Below are 20,342 nucleotides of genomic sequence, written 5' to 3'. Positions count from 1 at the left end.
CCAGCAGATTCAGGCAGATCTCTGTGAGTTTGAGGCCACCCTGATCTACAGAGCTAGTTCCAGGACAATCAGGGCTGTTACACAGAGAAATCTTGTCTTGAAAAAAAATTAAAAGAAAAATAAAAAGATGCTATTTACAGTAGTAGAAACAATTTACAAACTCCCTCGAAATTTATATGAAACAGAAAATATTTTTTGTAAAGGGCTGCAAATTTTTATTGAAGCCTTGACTACATCAGGATTATCTTCTATTTGAGGATAGAAAGGTTTTCAGTGTGGTAAACAAGGATATTTTCCCCCAATTTGATCAAAATGTTCAATGCAATTGGCATAAAAATTTCAATGATATTTTCTATGGTACTGAGCAATTGCGTTTTGAAGTTCCTTTGAAAAAGTATATAATTAAGAAATTTTTGAAAAAGAGGAATAATATAGGAGATTTATCCATTAGATGGACCCAAACGTTACCATAGAAATGCACATTAATGGACTAGAAAGATGGCTCAACAGTTAAGGGCACTGTTTGCTCTCACAGAGGGCCTGGGTTCAATTCCCAGCACCCACATGGTGACTCACAGCCGTTCCATAACTCCAGTTCTAGGGGATCTGATAACCCTCCTCTGACCTCCACAGGCACAAGGCATACATGTGATGTGAAATACACACAAAATAACAAAATAAATACATCTAAAAATTAAGACTACCGTAATTACAAATATTGTATCCTACCGGAAATAGAGGAATATATAAATGGAATGGAGTGGGAGTTTAGATGAAAGCCCATATGTTGAAATGGGAAGTTCATATATGTGATAAAGAAGATATTTCAGACTAGTGACACGTATGAAGACATGGTTGTAGAATTACAAGAAAGAAGTCTGGAATATTTTAATTATATTCAGATAGTCTTGAAATGTGAGGCTTTAAGACCCTAAGTAGTATGCATACCTTTAATCAGGAGGCATAGGCAGATGGATATCTGTCAGTTCAAAGGCAGCCTAGTCTACAGAGTGAGTATGTAGGACAACCAAAGCTACATACTGAGACCCTGTCTTGAAAAGACACCAGCAACAACAATGAACATAAACCAACCTATTAGTCAAGGCAACTGTGATGGCACATGACAGCATTCCCAGATACTCAGGAAGATGAAGCAGTAAAACTTCTTCTGTGTGGAGAAAGATGATAATGTATACGAGTTAAGACATAAATTAACAAGGCACTAGAAAGTATCTTTACTACATAGATATCAGGTAAAATGTTGCTATCTCTGTCTAAATCTATATAGTTAGTCTCCTGGAAGTCAATAAGAAAAAGATACCCAACCCATTGAAAATGGAGAATTAGGGTGGGCATGGTAGCTTTCAACTACAATCCTACCATTCAGGAAGCTGAGACAAAAGGAACTGTGTGTTCAAGACCAGCCTGTGCTAGAGAGTTCCAGGACTGCCTGTACTATATATAGAGTGGGATCTTGTTTCAAATAAAGTAAAATAATATGTTGAAATAACATGATTTGATGAGTCAACAATAAAATAGATAATTGCCTAATAAGTATGTTAACCGTATCGCTGGTTAACAAACTGAAGTGAAACCATAACAAACTGTTTTTAGGTACAAAAATTTTAAAAGATCAGAAGGATAGTGAAAAAAAAAAAAACCAGAGCCTCTTAGATACCTTGATTGGAGTACAGATTAATAAAGGTTTTTGTTTGTTTGTCTTATGGGGACACTTTGTCCGTTTTCAGGAGAATTTCTCTTTTCCTTTTTGGATTTATGGGATAGTGTCTGGCTGTCAGCACCAGCTGGTCTGAAACTCTTGATTCTCCTCCTTCAGCCTCCTGAGTAATGACATCGCAGGCTTGTGATAGTGGATATCATGAGCATGGGAATCATGAGTGTGTGCACATTCTTCCAAGCTGAAAAGCATGTCTTGGAGCAACATTTTTCTGAGGATTTAGTGACAGAAAGCCTATATAGCCAGACAGAAACCTTTCCTAAAACATCCAATTCAAATTTCAAACATGAGTTCTGTTGTGAAACTACTTATTAAATACCCTTGTAGAATATCGCCCCTTTTAAAAAAAACTATTACCTCTCTCTCTCTCTCTCTCTCTCTCTCTCTCTCTCTCTCTCTCTCTCTCTCTCTGTGTGTGTGTGTGTGTGTGTGTGTGTGTGTGTGTTGGTATATGGGTATATATACAGGAGTGCAAGTATCTTTGTTATTATTGTTGTTTGTTTTGTTTTGTTTTGTTTTGTTTTGTTTTGTTTTGTTTTAAGACAGACTCTTACTACATAGCTCTGGCTGTCCTGGAAGTCACTATGTAAACCAAGTGTTTGCAAGTGAATGACCCTGGAGCTGGAGATCTAGGAGGTTATGAGCTTCTGATGTGTGTGCTAAGGGTCGAATTTTGGTCTTCAGCATGCTCTTAATACATAAGCCATCCCTCCTGCCTCAAATGCTACTCTTGACCAAGTCTTCTAATTTTTTAAAAATTTATTAATTGAATGTATGTGCATGGGTGTTTTATTTGCATGTGTGTCTGAGCACCACTTGAATGTTTAGTGCCCATTGAGGCCAGAAGAGGGCACCAGATGCCTTGGAACTAGAGTTATAGATGATAGGGGTTCTGGGAATAGAATTCCAGTCCGCTGGAAGAACAGGCAGTGCTCTTAACCACTGAACAATTTCTCCAACCCTTTGACCACCTCTTAATTAAAAAGTTATATAATGTATGCCTTAAATAAAGACAGGATTTATGACTAACCTTTACCTTTACTTAGTCTATACACTTAAAGCAATGAAAATAACTTTTATCTTCACTTTAAATAAACTATACATTCTTGGGACTGGAGAGATGACTCAGTGGTTAAGTGCGCATGCTGCTCTTTTGGAATGAAGTATATCTGGCCCTGCTTTCAGGGAGTTCTAGTCTAGCAGGCAGAAAAAGAGGCACAGTGTACTTTGGAATGAGACTGAATTATGCTAAGTTGGCTGCCAGAATAAAGGCATGTAACTCCATCTGGCTCCTGGGAAAGGCTTCCTATAGGTGACATTTGTAATGAGTTGAAAAAACATAATAATTCTCTTTCATCCTCCTTCATGATGATGCCTTGTCTTTTTAACTCTTCCAAGCATAATGACTTCACTGGGGGAAAGTAGTTGAGTCAGTTTATTCAAGTTCAGCCTTTTCCATTTACCTTTCTGTGACTTGGGGCAAGTCATTTAGCTTCTGGGCCTCTCTTTCCCCAGTCTAGTCATGAAGCTAATGCCTACTTGCCTTCAAGGCTGTTTTTAGGATTGGGGATGGTACGTGTGAAATTGCAGAGTGGCTGTCAACTAAAGACTAGGAAAGACTATTCAGATCTTGTTTTCTTACTGACAAAGTGTGCAACATTATAAATGTGTGACAACTGTTCTGAAATGAAGGCTGGCCCTAGCCATAGCAGGCAGGATTTGGGGAAAGAGGAGAATACATAAGGAGAGCGTCAGGTGCCTGGCCTTGGCAGGACCTCTGTGGGAATTAGAATAAGAGGTGTCTTGAAAAATTGGAACCCACGTCCAGAACTCTGGTCCTAGTTCTTGGTGCTCTTCTTTTGATAATACTTTCTTGTAATTAATTGTACAATCCAGAGCCGTAGGGTACGGTATACCACTATTTGCTGTGGTATCCATGGCAATCTCTGTCCAAACTCTGTCTCTTGAACAACTTCACATATCTCTTAATCTATTGTCTTCTTTGTTGAAAAGAACAGAATACTATGAACAACATCATGAATTTTAGTGACTGAGGAGTAGATGATCTCATTCGAATGAGTGCATTCAGAATTCATATCACTGAGTACCTGGAACATAGTGGGTACTCATAGTTGTGGTCAGTAGACACTTAGGAGTATTGCCTATGGAAGGTAATGGTTGTTGTCTTCCCTGAATCCACAGTTAGTTGAGGGAAGATTGTGAAGGCCTGTGACAGAAAAGAAAACAAGATGTAGAGGGTAGGGAAGCTCAAAAGAAGGAATCCATCCCTGTGTCTAGGGCTGGCACAGATAAATTCACGTTGCATTCTGGGTCTTAAAGGATAAGTAAGAATTAGCCAGATGGGTTAAGTACTGAAGAATATTCTAGACAGAAGAAATAGCATATGCAAAAGAACTGGATGTTTTTAGACAGAGCAAGAGAGTAGACTGTATGGCTCCCAGATAGGCTTCATGAGGCCCACGAACCTCCTGAAATTGGATCAAAATGCTACATGTCTGTAACTATATGCACATAATTTTATGGGGAAGACAGCTTGTGGCTTTCATTGAATGTATAAAGGAATTTGTATCCCCTCAAAAAGGCTGAGAGCCAAAATTGTTTGGTAACAAACTATCACATGAAAGAATCTGAAATGAGAGTATAACTTGATAAAAATTTGTGTTTTAGAACTGTCCTATCATCGTTTCTCGGCCTTTTGGCTAAGATCAAGTGTAGAACTGTCCTATCACCAATCCATATAAGAAATGAATTGTGGCAAGGTGGCATACACCTGTAATCTTAGCACTTGGGAGGTGGATGCAGGAGGATCAGGAAGCCATCTTTGACTATATGGAGAGTTAAAGTTCAGCCAGAGATACAGAAAGCCTTGTCTACAAAAAGTGGATTGTGTACACAGAGGCCAGTGTGAGGTTTGACTCTGGATTGTCATAGAAAACATAGCATCAAGTAGTTAGTACATTGCATAACTCTGGTGGGCACCATTCATTTAGAGGCATTTTAACTTCAAAGTTTGGAATCCAATTCTTTTGAGAGTTGTTAATAAGCTTCAATCCAACTGTTTAGTGGTATAAACTATTATAGATAGCAAAGGTGAGGGGCAGGAGGACAGAAATGAGTAGACATTAACAGGATGACAGAGAGCAGGTAATAGATTAGCCCAGGATAAAAGTACAAGAAACAAGAACCTCCATTGATGCTCACTCACCCACCATCCAAAGTCCTTGGTCTCATATCTAATTACTAACTTCTACCATAGTCCTTGTTCTTAGAGATCCCAAGTAACACCAGAGACACTTATTTTCCTCTGGATTAGAGAACAGGGAGCTGGAGAGAGGGAGATATTACTTCTTAGTTGTGAGTCACACAAAGTTTTCCAAAGAAAGTAACATCTAAGCTAGTTACTTAAGATCCATAATGATGTCAAGAGCTAAAGATAGCTTGTTAGTGGTGGTGCACAACTTTAATTCCAGCACTAGGGAGGCAGAGGCAGGCATATCTCTGTGAGTGCGAGGCCAGCCTGGCTTACAAAGTGAGTTCCAGGACAGCCAGGGCTACACAGAGTAACCCTGTCTCAAAAAAGAGAGGCTAAAGATAGAAGATGGAGGATGCTCTGAGAGTCTACACAAGAGTTTGGAGATAAGAAAGAACAAATAAAAATGTTAGTGGAGCAGAGTCAGTTGTCTGGGGGAGTATAGGGTTGTTATTTTTTTTTAAAGGGATAGACAGCTGGGGAGATTTGATCAGTTCTTGAATAGGAAAGTGTCATTATCAAATTAACATTTTAGAAGGAAGGGAGATTTGGGAAGAGGCAAATGCAGTCATCCAGGAAAAGAGAAACTAAGAAAGTAACAGTGAGCATAGAGAAGAGGAGATTGACTGAGAAGTGATTGGCAGAAGAAAGTACCAGAGTCAGAGACTTGGGGAGTGAAGACAGATGGAGGAGGAGGTGGACATGATTGAGAATGGAGTTCACAGTAAGAGTCTTCAGGCTTAGCAATGGATTCACTTATTGAATGAATAATTACTAAAGCACTATTCTAGGCATGAGCAATGGAGCACTGAGCAGGACAAATGCCTGCCCTGGTGGATATGACAAATAACAAACAACAGGATGTGTGTGGCGAAGGGGTAGAGGATGTTGGTGTACCTTTTAAGGAGTTAACTCTTTAAGGATGAATTGTTGATCAGAGGCTTGACGGAAGTCAGGCAGCAAAGCCATACACAAATTTAAGTGATATTTCAGATGGTGTGTGTGTTTGAAGAACAGTAGAAAGAATAATGTGATTTGAGAAAGGTTGAATGAGGAGCAAAAGGAATAGAAGATAATGTGCCAGCAGCTGATGATATACAGAATGTTAAAGCTATTTAGAAGGTAAAATGAGCAACTTCCAGTCAGTCACTCTGACTTGCTAAGGAAGCAGGAAGAATCAAGCATGTGTGTCCAATCTCCAATGTGTAGGCCACACTTGACTAGTAGTAGCTATGAATTTAGTCTAACACAAAATGTTAAACTTGCCTAAAACATTGTTGAGACCTTTTGCATTTTTCCCCTTGTAACATGATCGCACAATTTTGAAGTATAAACTGTGGAGGTATCATCATGTCAAAATGTCAAAAGGTTGGGCCTGCCTGGTGGGGTAACTCCAAGATGTGTTTTGGGCACAGGTGACTAGGTGTCAAGCAATAGTTTTCACTAAGGTGGGAGATGTGAAAGGCAAGGCTTACACTGATAAGGTTGTGGGAGAGGTTCCTCTAGCACCTGAGGTTTGGACAGGATGGACAGGATGGACAGGCTAGCCTAGACCCAGAAGAAAGATCTGTGCTAGATAGAACCATACCTGAAGTTACAAAATGGAATAACATCACTAAAGGGAAGCAACATGAAAGAGAATATGAAGGAAGAACTGGGGAAGAGGTAACAACATGAAGGGTGGGCCCAAAAAGAAGTAGAGGGCTGGGCCAGAGAAATAGCAGGAAAACCAAATGTGATGGGGCTCACCAAGGAAGGAAGTGGCCTTGTTAAGTGTATTAAATCTTGTGGCCAGGAGGAGTTAAGTCCAGGGTTGAAGTGAATATATTGCTTCAACCATGAGGAAGTCCTGGGCAACCTTTCTAAACAACCATTTTCCATGCAGTGATGACTGCAAGAGGCAGATTGCAGTGGGTTGCAGAACTCGTAGGAGGTACTGAGATGGAGATGGCCAGTGTAGACACATTTCTCAAGAAGCTTAGCTGTGAAGAAGAAAGAGGGACAGAGGGAGATGTGGAGGCAGGTAGAGGGTTTTGATTCCCAGATGGGAAAGACTTGAGTTTCTATAAATGAGGACAGGAAGGGAAGCAACAAAGAGGGAGCAGTTGAGAATGTGGGAGAAAGAAGAGATGGTTGTGGCTGAGAGAGCAGGGATGGGCCCCAGAGCCCAGGTGGAAACTGGTCTTAAATAGTATAGGTGACCCCTCTTTCTCTTCAAGAGGGGAAGTAGTAGTGGTAGTGGGCATATAGGTGCATTGAGATTGGTAAAAGGAATGCTTCAAGAAGTTCAAAGAAATCAACAAAGAGCCCTGACCAAGCACATAAATGCTAGAGCCAGGTAGAAGCAAAGAATAACCTATGTCTGGGAGTCAGGGAGGATGGCTCTTGGGAAACAGCATTTGATCAGGTGCATTAAATTCAGCATGAATAGAATCAGCAAAGGCACAGAGCAGTGAAAAGGCTAGGCATACAGATGGAATAATGAACTCATTTGTTGACAGTTCAGCATGAGTGAGTATAACAACGTGGATACCACTGGCAATGGCGGCCATAATAATGTTACCATGTGTTAAACATCAAACTATCCATGGATTTATTTAGTCCTACCATACCCTATGGGATAGATAGTTCTTCATTTTGCAGATAAGGAAAATGAGTCCCAGGCTGGTTAAGAAATGGATCCCAATCTACTGAGGTGGTAGGTGGTGGGGCTGGTACTGGAAGTCAGGCCTGTTTGAATCAATTTGTCCAGAAAAGCCAGGTGAGACCATATGATGAGGGAGCCTTCAATGGCAACTTGGAGTCTTAACTTTACCCATCAGACAGTGAAGAGCCAAGATGAGTATGTGAGCATAAGAGATGGGCACTTAGAGTGAACTTTTAAGGTGGCTTAAAAAATAAGGAGAAGGAGGTTGTCCAAGGGAGAGAGAGAACTGGAGCCTGTCCTTGGTAATAGGAAAATGCACAGTGAGACTGGACTGTCATTCTTTTCTCATGACAACCTTAAGAACTATGGCATTTTATCACATTGTAGAGACAAGGAGTGGGAAACCAAGGCTCGGGGCTTTGAGACCTGGCTTATGTGATTGTGCTGATTTAGTGTGTAGAACAGTGTGTCAGAGGGATCTCCAGGTTGGAGAAGGGTGCGTGCATGTGTGTATTCATGTGTGTGCTTGTCTGCCAGATGGACCACAGTGCCTTCCCCTGCTTGTCATCTTTCCTCCTCATCTCTTTCTGATCCTTTTCTTTCCTGAATTCCATACTTCTTACATTTTCTTAACTGAGTCTGGGAATGGGATGTTGCTATTTCCCTGGTTGTCCCCAGAAGACCCAGCTTTTTACTTCTGAGGCATCTGATCCCCTCCCAGCCCATACAAACTCCTTGGTATTGTAACTCCACTCCAGTGGCTGCCAAATGCAGTCTGGCCTCTTAGAAATGTTCTTGTTTCCATTGTGATTGTTTGCTAGGAATTTGATGACCTAGGCCTCACAACAGTCCTGGGCGTTAGAACCATAAGTCCCATTTTACAGATGAGAGGGGCATTACAATGCTCAAGGCCACATATCATGGAAACACTTATAAAGCCTGGGTCTAGGTCCAAATCTTCCTCTTTTCTTTTCTTCCCTCTCCTTTCCTCTCCTTTCCTTTTTTCCTTTTTTTTTCTTTTTTTCTTTTCTTTTCTTTTCTTTTCTTTTCTTTTCTTTTCTTTTCTTTTTTTTTTGTGGTTCTAGGAATGTAACCTAGGGCCTTTCATATGCTAGGCTCTATAGTGGGCTACATCCCTAACCCATGAACTCAGGTCTTTTTACTTCTAAAGATGTGCACTTCTCATGCTTTATTTATAAGCATCTTCTTGTTTTTGCTGACCTCGAGTATTAATGAAATACAAATCTTTGTCCCATAAGGACAGAGTGGAAGGATGGAGTGTGAGACCTGAAGCTCTAAGAACTCTGGATTAAATATTTTATGCCCAATTTATCTAATGTCTCTAAATAAGCATCATTTCTAAAATGATGCTTTTGCAAAGTTGTTGTAGGGGTTACATGAGTTATATACTAAGTTCTAGCATAAAACAGGTTGCTATTATTTATAGGAAAATTAAGGTTGGGCAACTGTCAGAGTCAGAAATTGTGTTTCTTTACTGGGAAGGTGACCCTAAGATTAAGGCTGGGTTGGGGAGGGCTATTCCTTTCTTGAAGACTGAATTGGATGTGGCCTTGGATAATGTGTCACACTGGCTACCCCATTTGGACCCCCATCCTAGTTCAACCTCCCAGTTCTGGCCCTTTCATGTATCTCCCCTTCTCTGCAAACTAATGTCTCTGCCTCTCTCTGTCACCCCTGCCTGTGGCCTCTACCCTGCCCTTCCTGGCCCCAGGGAAGAGGAGGAGGAGGAGGAAACTGAGGAAGAGGAAGAGGAAGACGCTCACCAGTTCTGCTGTCCGGCCTCCGAATGCAGTAGTCCCTCCTCTCGGTAACTGAGAGGACAAGGGCCATTTTCTATGCAGAAGCAAAAGCCTTAACCAGCCCCCACCCCTGCCTCTATGGATCCCTCATGGGACCCTGTCCCCTGCTTCAGGAACCAGATGGGCAAGCATCATGCTCTTACTTCCCCAACCTCCTTCTTGGAATTCCTCCCTACCCCTGCTGTCTCCCCTAGGCTCTAGTCCCTGAATTAAAGAGCTGGAGTCCTAGATTTTACTAATATGTGGGAGAAGCAGAGCTTGGAGCTTGGAGCTTGAAGCTTGCAACCTGGACCCTCTTGCTCCCATATACCCACTTCCCAGGCACCCTGGAGCTTGTTACTACTGGAGAGGTCTCCAAATGACACCCCAAGGACCTACCTCTGTTCTCTGTGAGCACAAACAGAGATGCAGGGTGCCTAGGGCTCAGAGGACCAGACGGGAGCAGGAACCCAGCCTGCCTAGTTCCCCGTCACTCATTCCCTTGCTGTGGCCATAGCTGCCATATTTTGTCCACTGCTTGAAGGCCTCACCTCATACCCTCTCCCCAACCCCTATCACTCCCATAGCGCTCTGTAAACATGATTAGGAGGAAAAGGCCTTTCAGCATGTGTGTTGCTATGTATAAAGAAATTTCCATCAATAAAAGCTGATCTCTTCTCTCTGTCTGATGTATGTTCCACCCTACCCCATCCCCCTGTCTCCATCCCCACCAGAACTTTGCCTTCTTTCCTATCCAAAGCTGGTAAAGGGCTGGAAGACAGAGTAGGGTTTGATTTGTGGCTTGTCAATGCCTCAAAGTCATTTAAAAAATAAATGTGTGAATGTCTCCGGGCAGGAGCACACCTATTACCTTCTTTAGTGCCCTAGCCTGGGGCATTTTTGAACTAGCTAATCTTGGACATGGCCCTTGACTTCTGTAATACATAGTTTACTCACCTGGAAAATTGGTAGAGTGCTTTGACCAGGGTCACCAGAATTCTTCCAGCGCTGACATTCAGAATCTGAGATGCTACTATTTTAAAAAGCTGTAATTATGAGCTTTGAAGATACTATGATTCTGGGACAAATTTCATGCAGTTCTGTGAGTTCTCTTTCTACAGTGTTATGATACTTGGATTCCTCAATCCTATGATTTTAGATTTCATAATTCTACCACTTAAAAATCTGATGCTATGATTTTAATATTCTGTGATATTAGGATTCCTTGGCTCTGATACTGTAACTTTAGGATCTCCAAGAGGAAGCCATTTTCCCAACAAAACTGCAAACACTTCCTTGACCTGGCTGAAAGCTAAGACTCTTTAAAGCAGTGGTTCTCTCATCGGACATTTACATCATGATTCATAACAGTTGCAAAATTACAGTTCTGAAGTAGCAACAAAATAATCTTATGGTTGGGGTTCACCACAACATGAGGAACTGTGTTAAAGGGTCACAGCGTTAGGAAGGTTGAGAACCATTGCTTTTAAGGGTGCTCCTGGGAGAGAAGACAGGGGCCTTTGTGATTTTGTGCTCCCCCTTCCATGATGTGTTTATGTTAGGAAATGGGAATGTGGGTGGGGAGTGGTAGGGTCGGGGCGGCGCTTGCTGGAGGAAGATGGATAAAAATTGGGTCTCAGATATTGGGAAAGATTTGATTAGGTGGCAAGAGGCAAGAAGACATTTCAAGGGATAGGGAAACCCCACTGGTGTGCACCAGGGTCAAGTTGGGGAATGGTGAGTAATTACTGTGCTCAAATGTCTCTCCAGGATATGTGAGTCTAGGTGACCTGTGACCAGGAGAACATCATCTATACTTTATTTGAGTGAAGATAGAAGGAAGTGGGCAGGGGTTAACTGAATAAAGGAAGAAGGCAAGTCAAGAACAGACTGGAAACTGTAAGAGTGTTTGACACCTGTGCAGGCAACTGAATTGGCTGGACCAGAGGGGGTTATGCTTCGTGAAGGGAGCAGACCTGTATCTGTGGTGAGAAAAATACGACTCCATGTGTCTGTGCATCTATGGGCACATGCATGTGAGGCTAGACGGGTCTCACAGTAGTGAAAGACTGCATGAGTTGCTGTATATCTAAGGAAGTGTGATTATGTGAGCCAAGGCTTGAGGAGTCCTGAGAATATGAGATTTCTGTGTGAAGTCTGGCTTTCTGCACCTGAAAGCTTCTATGTATGTGCCTAGTGAATTTAATCACAGGGGTAGGAGATGGTTGGCTTTTAAACATGGGGCTCTTAGGGTAGCAGTTATCAGACAGATGGTAACACACATACAGACATGTTACCTGTAGATTTAGGGGACAGAGTAGCTGAGCAAGGTATGCTAGGCCCTGACCTGTGCATGGTAGCTCCATAAAAGTGGATCACGCCAAGCCACTACTCTTGGAAAACAGATGGGGAGCGGGTGGTGCTGGAGAGATGGCAGCGGTTAAGAGCACTGACTGCTCTTCCAGAGGTCCTGAGTTCAATTCTCAGCAACCACATGGTGGCTTACAATCATCTGTAATGGGATCTGATGCCCTCTTCTGGTACATCTGAAGAGAGTTATAGTGTACTCATACAAATAAAATAAATCTTTTTTTTTTTTTTTGTATAAAAGGGAAACAGATATGGGGATCAAGAGTGGGCAATGCATATTTCAAGAAAGACTGGTGATAAGGGCCACCATGAGATGGGTGAGCATGAGACACAGAGGAGACAGTACCTGATTCTGTTGGGTGCTGGTGGGGTGAGAGTGAGTCAGAATTCTCTTGGCTGGAGGTTCTGCCTGTTCAGGGTATACAAAATGAAGATGAGCTCATCTAGGCCAGTTAAGTCCAAGGGTAAAAAGGAGAAAAGACATTTTGGACAAGAAAAATAAAGCAGGTCTTTGAATGCAGAAAGGTGATGGATACGTTTGCTATATGGGAATTGCAAGTAGCCTATTGTTGTTCTCTGTTTGGAACATATTGAGCAGAGTGAGAGGCAATAGGAAGTGGTGGGGGTGGCATGGGTATTTGTAGCTCAAAGTGAAACTTTTGTCTAGGAGATAGGGAAGTTTTTGAGAGAAAGATACTTTCGCTGCCTGAGCTTCACTTGCATCTATGGGATTGGATGGTTCTTAATACTTGTTTGCAAAGTTCACTCCAACTCTATGGACTGAACAAATCCATCAATCATTGTTCTTAAATGCAGGAGCTTTTTCCATCTAACTTCAGCTTTCCTGATTCCTCACTTACTGCTCCACAAATATTTACCTCAGGGTCTAGTCTGCTGTTAGTCCGCTGTGTGCCACTGTGGGAAGAAATGGAGAAATGGATAGTCAAGGACTCCACCGCGGGAGGGGACAGGAAGAGCAGGAACTTTTCTATGCAGACTCATTGTTTCGTGTGTGTGGAAATGGGGATCAAACCCCAAACTGGAGATGCTAGGCAAATGCTCTGCCATACTACCAGCCTTGTATGCTCAGATATGTTTTCTTTTCAGTCTTGGCTCCCCTACTACTTAGTTTTGAAACCTTTTGCAACTGAGTTCATCTCCCCACCTATGCTGTATCTCTTTCAGTGAGAAAAGTGAGACTTTGCCTAGTTGCTAGGCCTGGTGAAAAGAGTAAATTAAAACTAGTATTTTTTCTAGGGTTGCAAATGAGCAGATCCAGGATTCCAACCCAGGCTTTGGGCTCCCAGAATCTGCTTTCCCACTGTTTACCTGGTTAGCCCTCAGTTGTTAGCTAATCCAGGCTGGATTTGGGATTGGACTTTATGTAACACTGGATTGAATAGCAAAAGGCCCTGCTCCTGTCGTCACTCTGTCAGCTCCAGTTTTCTTGCCTAGCCTTTTACTTCTAGAACCTAAAACCCTTGGTTCCATCTATACACCCTGACCCCCTTGTTTTCTTGTATCTCACTTGTAGTCCCTTCCCTTTCCAACCTAAGTTGTCATGGGGATAGTTTTCAGCAACCTTGCTTTCCTCTTGCCCTCATCTTATGGTATCCATAGCAACAGTCTCCATTCATTTCCATGGCAACTGCATTCTGATTCCCATTCCCCGGCTGAATTCTTGGCTCTGGGCAGTACCAATAAAAAGAAGGAGGGAGAAAAGACCCCACACACACACTAAACAGGAGTAGCATCTGGGAAGGGTCTATGCCCCACCCTCTGTCATGGGCAGACCAACCTCAAGTGTCTAGAAGGCAGCCTAACCTGCTTCCCCCCATCTTAGAGCCTTGGCTTACAAGATTGCTCTACTCTCATCTCGTCTAGCTCCTCCTAGGCAAAGTACAGTCCATGAGCTTCCTCTCCCAGGAAGACTTCAAGACAGCAGGAGGGCCAGCACAGGCTTTGGGTCTGAATCCCTATCCTGCCAGTTGCTAGCTCTGTGACCTTTGTCAGTCAGTTTCCCTCTTAGAGCTCTTTTCTTCCTCTGTAAAACAGGAATCCTAATTTTTTCCTTGTGTTTGCCATGCAGATTAAATAATGTGTGGAAAAAGCCTGACACAGGGTAGGTGCATAGTTAAGTGCCAGTTTATTTTTATTCTGCTCAGCCACCCCCAAGCAGAAGGAATCTCTCTCCTTTACTCCCCCATCACTTCCTGTATTCCCCACCCCTGATAACTTTCCACTTTGTTCTGTGGTTATTTGTGAAGCATGGCTTATTCTCCCCCTCTACAAAGGATGCTCTCATTTCCCCCTAAAGAATAGTCCTGCAGGCAATGTGTGTTTGTATCTACATGTATTCATGTCTACTTCCCTGTGATTATGGATGTGTATATTTGTTTCTAGATTTGTTGGCCTTTGAATGTGTCTGTGATATTATACTTGTCCATACGTGGGGGAGGGTTCCAGGTGATTGGCCTGTTACTAAGTGTTTTATGGGCTCTGACATGAGGGGTTCCTGAAGTCACAGATTTTTCAGTGGTATGTATGATAGCAAAAGCACCCCCTCAAGCAATCTCCTTGGTTTTGGCCAGTCTCTCCCATGGGAGACTGTGCTGTCACCCTACAATTCCTGTGACTTTTCTCTTTGCAATCAAAATGGGGCAAGTTCTCAAGAGAGGAATTACCAAAGAGTAGAAAGCCTAGAGCAGCACAGGGTTGGGGAGAGATGCTGAGATATCATTAGTGGGTAGTCTGAGCTTTGAGTTTACAATTTGGCTTTCTTACTTAATAGCTATGTATGACCTTGAGTTACATTTACGTCAACTCTACTTCACTTCACTATAAAGGGGGCTAACAGTGCCTGTTACAAGGAATTGCAAGGGGCAGAGATGACTGCAGAGCCCTACAGTAACATGAAGGAGGGGCATGTATGTAAGGCAACATGTGCGAAGGAGGCAAGCAGGTGTGGAAAGGCACACCTGAGCTAAATGTTGAAGTGTGAGCAGAAGGTAGTCAAGTTTAGGTGTGATTATAGGGTTCAGGCCAGGTAAGGAAGCTATTGATAAGTTAGGTTACATCCTTCGTATGTTCGTCTCAATCAAAGCAAAAGCCAAAGTCTTTATGATAGGCTCAGTGTCCCTTGTATTAGTCTGCTTTTGTTGCTGTGATAAAACATGGACCACAAGCAACTTAGGGAGGAAAAGGTTTATTTCGTCATCAGGAATGTCAAGCAGGAAGTCAGGACAGAAACCTGGAGGCAGAAACTGAAGCCAAGACCATGCTGCTTACTGCTGTCTTTCCATGCTTTGCTCTGCCTGCTTTCTTGTACACCCCAGGACTACTTGCCCAGGATGGCACCATCCACAGTGGGCTAGGCCCTCCCACATCAGTTGACAATCAAGAAAATGCTCACATACATGCCCACAAGCCAATCTGATGGAGACAAATCCTCAGTTGACGCTCCCCGTTTCTAGGTGACGGTATCTTGTGTCAAGTTGACAAAAATTAACTAGTACGACTCTCATTTCATGTCTAATCTTATTTCTCATTACCCTCTCTTGTTCACTGTGTTCTGTCTATATTGGTTTTTTTATGGATTCTTAAACACGTAGACATGTACTGACTCTACTCTCTAGCCTCAGACAGCTACACAGCTCACTCCCTCATTTCCACCAGGATTCTGCTTCTGTGTCATTCCCCTCAACCACAGTTTTCCTGGACATCACATCTAAAATAGCAAATTTGGCTGGATTTGTGGCTCAGTGCTCAAGAGCTTCCTTAGCCTGCATAATTTTCTGAGTACTATCCCTAGTCTGTCTCTGTCTCTCTCTGTCCTCGTTTTCTCTCTCTCTCTCTCTCTCACACACACACACACACACACATGCAAATGTGCGCACACACAATTAAAATGGTACCTTTTAATACTCTGCTCTTTTCTATCTTAACATTTATTTGAAACACTCTCTCTCTCTCTCTCTCTCTCTCTCTCTCTCTCTCTCTCTCTCTCTCTCTCTCTCCTGTTTCCTTCACTATAGCATCACCTTCCTGAAGAAATAATTTGGTGGCTTTGATTTTTACTGTATTTCTGGTGCTTAGTGCTGATACATGGAAAGGACTTGGATGTTGTTTATTGAGTGAGTTATGGCAGGGTTAGATGAGAAAGGAAGATGGGCTGATTTGTATGTTCCAGCAATCTCTCTAGCCACAGGATAGAGAAGAGATTTGCAAATAAGCCTGAAGTTTGTGGTATACATTTGAGTGAGAGTTTTATTAGAGCAGCCACCAAGAACATTCACTAACTCGATTATACCAGAAACACCTACTGTGGTCTGGTCTAGGCCCCACGTCCTGTGCCCGCCAAATTAGGGATTACCAAATTCCCTTCCTATGCTGGGGTACTGAGAGTCATTTACTCTTTGCTGAAGCTAATCATTGCCAGAAAAAAAAAAAAGGAAGTCATGTGTAAAGATAGGGGGTCTGAGCAAGATCACCTGTAATTTCTGGCTGGTGGCAAGATTCAGGGGGCATCTCAGTAGGGGTATATACCTTGAATCTTAACAGAACTAGCATGTGGAGCATTTCTCAGGTTTCACTAGCAGAAACAATGGGGATAGCATTGGGAGTAGGTCTTATATGAGCAGTTTGGAAGGTAGGGGCCTGAGGAACATTTGACAGAAACAGAAGCTGGGCTGGGTGAGTAAGATTAGGGGGTTGCTTAATGATTGAGGGCGTGAACTCTGAAGTCACTCTGCCTGGAGTTGAATCCTGCTTGTATTGTTGGTAGCTATCCTCTCCGGGCTTTGTTTTCTATATAAAATGAAGACAAATAACAACCTTATAGCATTGTTGGAAGGAACAACCAAGTTATTAAGTACAAAGTGGTAAGAACGGTACCTAAATATTAAGTATTCTAGAAGCATTGTCTGTTGAACCTTGCGAGGTCTTCAATGCCAGAGTGATTGGAAATCGGACTAACTTGCAGACAGTGAGAGCTGTGGATGTTTTGTAGATAGAGGAGACAGTTGCTCAAAGCTGGATTTGAAATGTGTACTGGTAAGGGAAATGTTTGAGAGGTTGGTGAGCAGGATTCCACCATCCTAGGGAGACTAGAGGAATGCCTTTGATGCTGGACTGGGCTGGGTCTAACCTGTGGAGGGTAGCATCAGGGGCCTCTGAGGTCTGAGAGAAAGGAAATTTAGGGTACAAAGCAGCCCTCCAGTCTCATTCTGACTAGTACTTGGGAGGGTGGAGAATAAGCAGTGACTGAGAGTTCCCACCAGGGCAGAGCCCAGCTCTACTGCCCCTGACCTCCAGCACAGAGGGCAGACAGATCGCAGAGAGCACAGGCACTTCTGCCAGTAGGTAACCCCTTCCACCCACCCAGCTTGCCCTTGCCTTGCCCCCTGGCCTTCCTCAATAGAGGTGGAGGAGTGGCCCTTTGATCCTTTTACTAGCCAATAGCCTCCCCCCCAGCCTATATTACTTCCCTGATTTAAAAAAAAAAAATCATTCTTTTAGCCCCAGCTACACCCATTCTCCCACAACCTCCTCCATGCCTCAGTCTTCCTGGTTCACCCCACCTCTGTGCTTCTCAACATGCCCTGGAGCTCTGCTGCCACCTGGGTTCCCTGGCAGCCTGGTTGCCATGGCACTGTGGAGCAGGTCTGGCAGAACAACAGCTCTAGGTAACCCCAGCAGGCAAGACCTGGGACCCAGCTCCTGCTACCTTTCTGCTTGAGAGCCCCCTGCCCTCCTCCCGGAGCAGAGCAGAGGAGGACATGAGGAGGAAAAGGAAGCTTCCCCGCAGGGCAGCTCTTTACCTGTGAGGATGCTGAATGGGAGGCACTTCCCACTGTGGCCCAGCCTGTGCCTTCACCCTGCCCTCTCACCAGCAGCAGCAGCAGCAGCCGCAGCCGCAGCAGTAACAGCAGCAGTAACAGCAACAGCAGCAGCAGCAGCAGCCTGGGAACCCTGGGAACTGGCCAGGCCTGGACTCAAGGCTGCTAAGGGCAGGGGCAGGGCACAGGGGCAGGGCTGGGTGGGGGAGGGAGGACCTGGATGGGCAGGAATCACCAACCAGGTCTGGGAGGGGGGCAATATGTCAAGGAAACTGGTCTGGGGTTGTTCTGGGAATAGGACCATAAGGGAAATCACTGCATGGGGTTATGAGGAATTAGCTGGGTGGAAAAGAGATCCAGGGAGGGAGCAACTAGGCCGTCAGGGGAAGGAAGATTTGAGGCTGGAGCTGCTAGGGACAGGAGTGGGAGGAGACTAGGAGTAAAGTTGTGACTGGACCAGATTGCGAGGGGTGGTGGGTAGGACTGAGGACAAAACTGAGAAGACACTCTTGAGGGAACAGTGTCTCAGAAGAGTTATGGAGCTGGGGCTCTGACGGGAAGGGACTGAAAGGGAATAAAGGAAAACAAGGGCACTTGAGTGAATGAACTGTGTAGGCAGTGAAGAGACAGATTAAAGGTCTCTTAAATGTTGGAGTCTCTAGGTATCTGAGGAAATGGGAGAAGATGGGGTTGGGGGCAGGATCTAGTGTACTCACGCAATTGGGCCTAGCAAGCCTCTCTCCTGTTGCCACATCCTGGCTCATTTTATCTCCTGCCCACAGTGTGGAGGGTGATGCCCCAGGCAGTGACCTGAGCACAGCTGTTGATAGTCCTGGGAGCCAACCCCCCTACCGGCTGAGCCAACTGCCCCCCACCAGCAGCCACATGGGGGGCCCCCCTGCCGGGGTGGGCCTTCCTTGGGCTCAGAGGGCACGCCTCCAGCCGGCCAGTGTCGCCCTGAGGAAGCAGGAGGAGGAGGAGATCAAGCGCTCCAAGGCCCTGTCAGACAGCTATGAACTCTCCACAGACCTGCAGGACAAGAAGGTGCAGAGGAGATGGCTCTGGTTGAAAAATGGGAGTGGGATATGAAGAGAAGGAGGGAGGTTGGGGTGTGGCTCTTGAGGGTGGTATTCAGGGAGGGACAGTAAGGCTGGAACTGGCGAAGACAGGCTCCAGGGCCTATCATTGTACATTCACTGCATATGCACTGAGCCTCCTATTCACGCAGCAAACATCACTGAGTTCCAATAATGGGGTCCAGACTTTAACAACATGCACTCTTAGTCGGAAGCACACACACAGAACTTGACAGTTTCACAGTATGATGCAATACACTATCTAGGGGTATAAAAGAGAGAAAAGGAAGGGAGGGGGAGGGAGGGAGGGGAGGACATTACACAAGATTTAAGAAAAGTAGGACTTGGAAGGGCAGTTATCAACACATTAGTTATGGCTATGCCTAAATGTTTGGACTGTAGGTGAGTCATCCCTCACCCCCTCCCGTCTTTCCTTCCTTCCTGCTTTTCTCTCTTACTCTGATTCTTTCTTCCTTCCACTTCCTCCTGTTCGTTTACTGTTTCCTTCCTCCTTCCTTCCTTCCTTCCTTCCTTCCTTTTTCTTTTTTCTTTTTGTTTTCTAAGTGTTTTCTGATTTTAAATATATTTTCCCTTTTATCCCTTGTGTACATCTTGGGATTATAAGTGAGAAAACACTGGGCACAGAGCCTGTCATGACTTCCAGCAGTTAGTTGTGACTTGACTGGGATATGGTTGAGGCTCTGGCAACTTTCTGAACTTGTTCCTCTGACAGGTGGAAATGCTGGAGAGGAAGTATGGGGGCTCCTTCCTGAGCCGCAGGGCTGCCAGGACCATCCAGACAGCCTTTCGACAGTACCGTATGAATAAGAACTTTGAGCGGCTGCGCAGCTCAGCTTCAGAGAGCCGCATGTCCCGCCGCATCATCTTGTCCAACATGCGGATGCAGTTCTCCTTTGAGGAGTATGAGAAAGCACAGAACCCTGCATACTTCGAGGGCAAGCCTGCCTCATTGGATGAGGGTGCCATGGCTGGCGCCCGGAGCCACCGGCTTGAACGGGGCCTCCCTTATGGAGGCTCCTGTGGTGGGGGCATCGATGGTGGTGGAAGTTCAGTCACCACATCTGGAGAGTTTTCTAATGACATCACAGAGCTCGAGGACTCCTTCTCCAAACAGGTCAGGAGCCCTGAAAGGGGCTTTTCTTCTCCATTCCTGGTCTCTGGCTGCTTCTACTGCTTTTTAAATCTATTTTCCAAAGTATAAGAAGTTTCGCTATTAAGCACTTAACAGCAACAAATGGCAGTGATTTGAACTGAGACTTGGAGAATAGTGAGAGAGAATTATTAACACAAGAAAGAGTTACAGCTGAGTGTATACTTGTAATTGAAGCACTGGGGAGACTGAGGCAGGAGGATTGGGAGCACCTGTGTCAAACAACACCAACAACCAAGGAAAAACCCAAAGACAGGGATGTAGCTCAGTAGTAGAGCACTTGCCTAACATATGCTACACAGTGTGCTTCATCTCCAGCACTGTTAAAAAAAAATTACATTGCTAAAACAAGCAAGTTAGAACTCGGGTGCACAGGGCCAGTAAGATGTGGGTGAAGACCCTTGCTGCCATGTTTGATGACCTAGGTTCAATT

General features: G+C 44.2%; 1 protein-coding gene across 5 annotated transcripts in view; it reads left to right on the top strand.

The window, feature by feature from the left end:
* The window catches only part of Iqsec2 (IQ motif and Sec7 domain ArfGEF 2), an 80,102-nt gene that overhangs the window by 39,010 nt on the left and 20,750 nt on the right, over positions 1–20,342 (top strand). For 4 of the 5 annotated variants that reach the window (XM_029473108.2, XM_029473107.2, XM_029473106.2 and 1 more), the window contains 2 exons: positions 18,445–18,706; positions 19,472–19,873. In XM_029473108.2, the coding sequence (XP_029328968.1) occupies positions 18,445–18,706; positions 19,472–19,873 (664 nt within the window). Of the gene's footprint in view, positions 1–15,928; positions 17,647–18,444; positions 18,707–19,471; positions 19,874–20,342 lie in introns of those variants that run through there. The other variant, XM_085837956.1, reaches the window with a different exon arrangement.

The sequence above is a fragment of the Mus caroli genome, unplaced genomic scaffold (genome assembly GCF_978045245.1).
Source record: "Mus caroli unplaced genomic scaffold, Mus_caroli_1 scaffold_5, whole genome shotgun sequence".
Classification (NCBI taxonomy): Eukaryota; Metazoa; Chordata; class Mammalia; order Rodentia; family Muridae; genus Mus; species Mus caroli.
This window is presented reverse-complemented; position numbering and strand designations above follow the sequence as displayed.